General features: G+C 45.3%; 1 protein-coding gene across 1 annotated transcript in view; it reads right to left on the bottom strand.

The window, feature by feature from the left end:
• KTN1 (kinectin 1 (kinesin receptor)) overlaps window positions 1–7025 on the bottom strand; it is a gene marked incomplete at its 3' end in the record, with an annotated part of 27416 nt that extends 20391 nt beyond the window's left edge. Inside the window, exons 1-3 of the mRNA XM_010140621.1 lie at window positions 6500–7025; window positions 4793–4930; window positions 2281–2448 (exon numbers count right to left, since the gene is read on the bottom strand). Of these exons, the coding sequence (XP_010138923.1) occupies window positions 2281–2448; window positions 4793–4930; window positions 6500–7025 (832 nt within the window). The remainder of the gene's footprint in view (window positions 1–2280; window positions 2449–4792; window positions 4931–6499) is intronic.
• Between the last annotated feature and the right edge of the window lie 1278 nt (window positions 7026–8303).

The following is an 8303-nucleotide window of genomic DNA, read 5'->3' as shown; positions in this document are numbered from 1 at the left end:
AGTAAGACCCCACTTAATGGCTAAGCGTTTAAAAAGACAAGCAAGGAAACACAATTCAACTGAACTCTGCTCTAACAGGAACAAAAACTTTGTTCATATAAAAAACAGGCACCCAGTATCTCTGTCACCAGAGATATGAAGGGATTGGAGAAAAAAAAAAAAGGCATAACAGAGGGCTTGGTTCAGAAAGCATCCCAAAGATCATGGAGAATGGCCCAGGTTTCTCACCACAAGTGCTAAACATGCCATTGAAACCAAGCCACACAAACCCAGACCTCTCCAGAGTTGGAAAAATAAATGAAGAACAAAAAAGCGGTAACAACAGTAAGCCCCTAAAGAGAAATTGTCAAGTCTAGAGACAAATCAGTGAATGACAGAGTGCAGGAAGGTAGCAGGGGGGAAGCGCTGAGACATTCTAGTACACTCTCTGCTAGTTCTAAATCCAACACATCACTGCATTGACATCATCACTGATGCTGCTCCCAGGAATACGGCCAAAGTCCTAAGACCACAGTACAGTTAGCCAGGAGTCTAGAGCAGCTTGGCCTGGACCAGCCTGAGCTCCCTGAAGACAGGGAGACCTTGCCCTTGCATCCAAGAAGCTTACAATTAGAACAGAGGAAGATTTCTATATCGGGAGGACAAATCCCAGCTGACACAGGAGAATTAGGAGCTCCTACAGAAGGTTACAGCTTGCAAAGGAAATGAGAAGGGACAGGGGCACGTGAGAGGATTTGATGCTGCAGAGCAGCTGTATGCAGCCATTGGGCTAGAAGCAAAAAAGGAGCCTCAGCCAAGTGGGAATCCAGTCCAGGTACTACCAAAAAGCTTCCTGACAACTCTCAAGTGAGCATTTTAGAAGACAAGTCTAAAAAGAGAGCGTTTAGGGAGTGCAGTGAGTCACCAGGCAGACCATGTTAGAGAGCCAGCCTCCTGCACCAACCTGACCAGGGAGTCACTGCTCAGTCACTTGGCTTCTCCTCTCCAGCTGCCCCCAAATCTGAGAGTATCACCTCACAGCTCAGGAAGCCTGGCACGCTTTGAGCAGGTCAGTGACCTATTTAAAGTTTCAGAGTGGGAAGTAATATTCATGAATCACTCCAGACCTCTGTGGGAGACTACAAAGGAAGCTCTCCCTGTCCCAACCAATTCTAACTGCATTTAGAGTCCCACAGAGGGCTATGAAGATGAGGAACTGAAGCACTGCTCTTACAAGAAAAAGCCCAAAGACGTGGGGCTGTCCAGCCTGGAGAAGGGCAGGCTGAGAGGGGACCTCATCAGTGCTGATCAGTATCTGAAGGACAGGGTCAAGAGAATGGGACAGATTCTTCTCAGCCGTGCCCAGTGACAGGGTGAGGGGCAACCAGTACAAACTGGAACACTGGAAATTCCACCTGAACAGGAGTAGAAAATTCTTCACTTTGAGGGTGGCAGAGCCCTGGCCCAGGCTGTCCAGAGAGGTGGTGGAGTCTCCTGCTCTGGAGATATTCAAAACCCACCCGGACACCATCCTGTGCAACCTGCTCTGGGTGACCCTGCTCTAGCAGGCGGGGTTGGACTAGACTATCTCCAGAGGTCCCTTCCAACCCTCCACAGTCTGATTCCATCATTCTGTGAAAAGGAAAATTCTAAGTCTCGCTGGAAATTGCCAGACTTGATCTCCACCAGTTTTGCTTCACCAGTCTTTCAGTTGTTATACAAGAACCCTACACTGCTTGGAACCCCACCCTGGTCTGACCAGGGACCACAACTGAGCTGAACCCTGATGACCTGACCAAAGATTAAAGGAAACAGTGACCAATATTGTCATTTGCTCCACCATTTGCTTCAGGTAACTCTGTGCTGCACTCGGAGATACACAGTGGCTAATCAGCCCGAGTCAGCTCCACGACCAGCCCCAGAGCTGCCCTCCAATCCCAAGCAGACTCCAACAGCCTGTGCTGAAAGCTCCAGAGTCCATCACTGTTAGCACTGCCTGAACCGTCTACTGTAAAGCTAGCTCGCATGCATCTGTGTGGTCTGCGATCACCCATTTGCTCACTGCAAGGACACAAAAGCCTACAGTCAGCACTGAAAGGATTCAGATGGCGCAAAGCCCTTTCAACAGTGCCAGAGACAGGGAGAAATGAGCACAGGCACGAACAGTGTCCTGCAGCCACAAGTGTTTTCCTCAAATCACTTCTTCCTAGCAAATAAGAGAGGATTCCCCTCCCCATGTTCTCCCAGTTGAGGTTTGCAAGCAGGCTATGCCCAAAACAGTCTGCATTATCTGTTTGTTACCTTTATCTGTTTCATTCTTCAGTTTCTTGCCACTGCCCTTCTGAATCCCCTCATTCACGTTTCGTTTTGCCACTTCAACCACTTCTTGCTTTTCCAAAGTGCCAGTGTCAGAATTGTCCATCAAAGGAATGTAACTAGTTGGTTGAATAAGAGGTTCGTCCACCAAAACTGCAATCAAAAGTCCACAGGATGAGTTAAAAGTTAATTAACATTAACATTTTTTGTAAAGGTGTGTAACAAGTCGAAGAGTTGGATTGAAGTGTCTAACCTCAACAGTTAGTTACACTCTCTATTTCTATTATCCTTCACAGCTTAACTCATTAAAGCTCTTCAAGTTAGTTCATTAAATAAAGGTCTCTAATGCATAGTAATTTAGCAACTTCAATTAAATTTCTATTTCCAAAGTTACCTTTTAGCATTTTAACAAGTAGCAGAGATCCACCTTCACATTTTGACTTTCATTTCACCTTAATGAGAAAGTTCCGCGCTGCAGCAATGAGACCAGTTTACTTGGGGCTGCGTGTGAAATCATTCGGCATCCCTGAAGTATGAGTAAAGTTTTTTGTCCCTGTTCTGGTAAAAGCTGGTGCCTTACTGCCAGCATTTAGCCCAAATGACACCACCTATGAACCAAACCATTTAGGTAGAACATGGTAGGGCGAGCAATAAAGCCTTATTTCACATGCAGACTCAACCATGCTTAATGAAGACATCTCATCTGTCAGAGCAGCCTTCAGGCATCGTTAATATTCAGAGAGGTCCCCCAGAGGTACTGACCAACCTCAGTCCTCCAGTCACACAGCACTGTATAAACGTGGTGAAGATCAGCCTCTGTCCAAAGAACCTTCCAGCCTGTGCTGCCGAGACAAAAGCAGGGGAGGGGCGAGGAAGAGCGACAGACCAAGGACAACTGGATTTGTTCTTCGCCCAGCTCCTGAGCTGCTGGTCCGCACTGCCTGAAGTAAGCAAGATGTTGTGCACAGAGCCGTGCCACAGCAGGAAAGCTCACTGACCTGGCCAGCCCAGCCTGAGGGCTGACAGACAGCAGATGCCATGCAGCAGACCAGAGAGAGGAGGGATTGGGTGGGATGCAAGGTTTCAGGCATCAGTGCAAGACAAAAATGCATTCCTGGCTGCCAGAGACAGTTATAAAACACTGTCGTATTCTGGCTGCTGCTAAGGAGCAGAATGGGCCAGATAGACTTTTTATGTCACCTGCTAAAGTCCTTCCACTTCAGCAGCCAGCAGGTACACTGCAAGTTCAGGAGAGCTCTCCTCCAGCACAAATATCCACCACCTAATCCAGTTACCATCCTCACCTTTTCCCTTCCCCTACTCATTTTGTTCCCTTTCAAAACCTACTGACTGTCAGAGAGACATTTTGCGGTGTCACTAACATCTGAAATCCCCACTGCACTGTCTTGGCTGATTCAGATGCCCACTGCAGCTCATTTTTGCTCTGTCATTTTGGAGAGGCAGCTTTAAAAATACACAAAAAATAATGCATGAGCTATTTCCACGGAGGTTAGCTTTAATGCTGGACAAGCTGGTACTGACACTTATTTGCCACATACAGACAAGCTGCGGTCCGTAGAATGGCCCCTGAAAAAAGGGCAATGGATGTATCACGTCCATAGAAAGGCAATCATGTCCTAGGTTCCCCATCATTAGGCTTCCTCCAGGGATAATGTGAAAGTCTTTCAGTTGTTATACAAGAACCCTACACTGCTTGGAACCCCACCCTGGTCTGACCAGGGACCACAACTGAGCTGAACCCTGATGACCTGACCAAAGATTAAAGGAAACAGTGACCAATATTGTCTGCTCCAGGAGCACTCAACTGGCCACCAACTTCTTCATAGCTGTCCCAGTGAAGAGCTTTGAGACACTAACAAGGTGGCCTCACAGAACCCTTCCCAAGGGCCACAGGCACAAGGATGCTCATTGTAAAAAAAAAAAAAAAAACAAACACACCAAACAGAGGCATGCTGAGCCAAGAGGAGACAAGAAACAGCATCTTGGCAGAGCATGAGGCATGATGAACAGAAAAGGCCTTGACAGCAAAGATGAGCAGTTTCTGTTGGAGCAGCAGCTAGCTAACAAAAGAACAATAAGAGAAGAACGTGGTCAAAGCAACTGGCTGAAAAAAATGCAGTCTTGTTTGGGGCAGCTCACTGCAGCAGCTCCAGACATGCCTTGCTCGGAGCAACTTGGAGTCTGCTCAGCTTATACCCCACGTCAACACATTACTCCTCAATTCAGGCATGGGCGTTCAGATCCAAGAGAGCTCAGAAAGGTTCACGGCACCACCCCGTGTCCAGTGGTACCAGACGTTCACAAAATAAAACAGTATCTCAGGCTGAACAATCTTCCCTATCTGGATTTCCTGCTTTTTCAAATTAAAAGAGTTATTCTCCTGCAGGTTTGTTTTCCAAAGGAAATTAAAATTATGGATGGCAAAAAGGTTGAATAATCAGGTTTATCTGAACTAAGTCACAGTCCATAATCTCACCGTTATCAACTTTCTGCTTCTTTGCAGAGACTTTCTTCTTTCCTGACACATTTTCTTGCTTTATCTCCTGGTGAAGCAGCACCTGGTCTTGCTTTTTGGCAGGAGGTACAACAGAATCAGTCTTAGTATCTTGATCATCTGTAACAGACAATTAAAACAATATGCTCTCCTGTGTATCTCACTATCATTTTAACCAGTGAATCTGTAATAACCAAAGTCCTCTCCCAGAAAAAGAGAAACCCACGTATTCTAAATCAGAACACAAGCGTTATCCACACGTACAGACACACACAAACGCTTCCCCTATCAGAGGGGACCCCAAAGCAATAGGAAGGTTTAGCAGAACCGAGAGCCGCAGCACCCAGTGTTCCAACAGACGGGAACCTTCACCACAAGCAGAACATCCAGCAATGCCAGTAACAGGTTAACAACTCCCAGCCAGGTTCTACTGCGACAGAGCAGACGGCACGTGTCACCCGCATGAGTTCTTCACTTGCGGGAAGTATTTTATTCCCCCCGCCCAGGAACCCACTTTGGTATTTTCCACACACACCCCCAATAGCTACTGGGACTGTGAGAAGCAGAAAATAAGTGTTTCACATTCGGGAACTGTTGTTTCTAGCGAGGAATTATCTTTTTGGACAGCCTGTGGTATATAATATTCTTGTCAGAGCTGACACACACAATACAGGGTTATGGTGTCAGCTCCTGTAATCAGGGATAAGAGTTAGTTGCGGCTGCGCTCAGAACAGCGCTTGAAGACCACATTTCAACCATGCCACAGAGATTTTTGGAGAACACCCACAAACAAGATTTGTTACTTTTTTTTTGGTAGTGGGTGGGTCTTTTTTCTCTCTTTTATCTGAAAAAAGAAAAAATCCACCACATCAAGCAGCAATGTCATTCTTTTCCCTCACTCCCTCCTGCAAACCTGTTATGTCTGCATCTCAAAAGGGTGATCTGCAAATACCTCCAGTCTCACTTATTTCTGAAACTGGGTATTTTTACTCTTTAACTTCTATTCATAGAAAACCATACTGAGACACGTTGACTGCTGCTGAGGATACAGTCAGGACAGTCAGAGGCGATTCTCACTCCAGTTTTCAGTCTATTCTAGGATGCATGTTTCAGTTAATGGCTGAACCAGTCTTCGTTTAGCACTGGTTCCATTCAATTACAGAGGTGTTGCAGGTGGGAAACAGCTCTAAGTGCTCCTTTCCGTGAATCAGCCACCAAACACCTCTTTGTACATTAAGCCTGCACTTAAGCAGTGATTTATTTCACGCAGGCTGCTCTGAGGTTTCTCTAGGTGCCCTTCCTTATCAGAGCAACCACTCTTCGGACTCCACTTTCCCTAGCTTGACATCAGAATGCACACAGCAAACACCTAATGACTTTTCAGATAATCAGAATTTTGACAGCTTAAGAGCAAAGTAGCCAAACCATAGAGCAAAGCAGATGTGAGCTACTCTGTTTCACTCAATCTTTAGTCAAAGAAAGGAAAGATGGGAAGAGGAAAACCAGAGCATTGCTGCCAGATGAAAAACGGGGGGAAAAAAGCAATAGCTTGTAAAAAGGAAAAGGTTAGAAGTGAGCTTTGCCCCATAGAGATCAGGCAGAACAGTTGTGAGAGACACTCTGTGGCCTTGCAAAAAGCAGAACACGTTTTTGGCGTTCTGTGCAAGAAGCATATGCAACATCAGATACCCATTCCATTTTTCTGCTTCTTCTGCCCAGGCTTCTTCTTAGGTGCTGCTGGTTCAGATGGTGGAGTGGGCTGTTTTGTAACAGGGACTGGTTCTACTTTCTTGCCTGAAGACTTGGATCCTTCCGATCCATCCTTAGTTAAATGATCATCTTGAACGGCCTTATGCTTCTTCTCCTTCTTCTTCCGCTCCCTAACGCCGGCTGATGCTTCAGTCACGCTCAAGGGAACAGGAGCGACGTGCTCTTCATCCGTGCTCAGGGCATCAGAGAGCTTAAAGGCCCAAAGCGTACTTTCAGAGTCGGACTCATGAATGTTCCCATTCTGAGCTTCTTTCTTCTTCTTCTGCTTCTTCTCCGTTTTCTTTTTATCAGTCTTGGTAGGTGGAAACTTTAGGTCCCTTTTCTGTTTTGCAAGGACTTCATCGTATAAAGTTTCTCTCATGAAAAGCCAGAAGAAGAGGAAGATGACTGTAATAACCACAGAAGGAATGAGGATGATAAAGTAGGTAGACTCATAAAACTCCATTGTGCTTTCTCTCAGCTATGTTTAAAAAAACCTATGGGGAAAAAGAAAAAGAACATTAGGTTTTGAACAGGTTTGCTTTGATATTCTTTCCCCCACCAATTAGAATAAAAAAGAACAACTCACATTGTTTTAGAGAATCCATAAAATAGCTTTTAATAAAATTACCAAACTATACCACTCATGGAATAACTCCTGGACTCACGTGCTTCAAAGTTGTTAGGCTGGATAGGAAGGAACTACAGTTTGCAAGGCTACTGATCTGGGAAGAGAGCAGTTCTCTGCTTTCCTTACTTCATCCTCCTCATGCTCCCCTCCCAAGTGAACTTCAGAAAGTTAAAGCTTTTGATTTCAGAAATACACGAGACAGCACTTTCAGAGGCTGGGAATTGAGTGAATTAAAGACCAGTGGATGCAGAGCAACACTGCTTTCCTGGATGTAAATCAAACATAGCGAATTAAGATTTTTATCTTGAGAAGTGGGGGTTAAGTTTCAGCTTCCTTTTGCTCCCAGATTTATGACAGCTTCAGAAGTGGAAAGAGGGCAAGAAGGGAGTCAACCATAAAGAATCAGGTATTTTCAAAACTGCTTTCTCAAGTGTAAAACCCAGCTTTAAACTTGCGAAAATTCCACACATTTATAGGAAAACGGGAAGATCTGTTACTTATTTTGCACATGTAACAGTGTACAACTTCAAGGGCACTAACAGACCACAACTCAGGATAATTTGCTAAAAACACTACTTATACCCCAAGTATTAAATTATTTAAAAAAAAAAAGCAGGAACCAGAGTCAAAAAAAGTCAGAATGAAGCTAAAAATCCTAACTTTGGGGCCAAGACAAGCCACATTTTCTCATTTCACAAGTGATTGCTATGAACAGACCTGGGTTTTTTTTTTTTTTTTTACAGAAAGAACCCAAACCTCTCCAGACTTTGTTCCAAGGGAAACAGAGTATCAATTGCTGCCTTCAAGCAGCCTTCAAGTCAACTGCCCCTTGACAGACCCATTCCCTTGGGAATTAAAGGGAAGGGATCTATCCCAGGCTGCATCTTAATCTTTGTCACCCTCCAACACAGCCAAGACATGCAAAGGTCCCCAGCACCACTGGAGGAACCTTGACCTGTTTGTGACTCCGGGCACAGACACGCATCAGACTGCCCTTCTGCTGCTCCTCAACCAACTTGAGATGAGAGCTTCACACAGGCTTAGACACAAGAGAGATGACCCCAAAAACAGTATGAAGACCTGCCCCACACCTTAAAGCAACGCTGCTTGGAG

The sequence above is a fragment of the Buceros rhinoceros genome, unplaced genomic scaffold, assembly GCF_000710305.1.
Source record: "Buceros rhinoceros silvestris isolate BGI_N320 unplaced genomic scaffold, ASM71030v1 scaffold12047, whole genome shotgun sequence".
In the NCBI taxonomy this organism is placed as follows: Eukaryota; Metazoa; Chordata; class Aves; order Bucerotiformes; family Bucerotidae; genus Buceros; species Buceros rhinoceros.
This window is presented reverse-complemented; position numbering and strand designations above follow the sequence as displayed.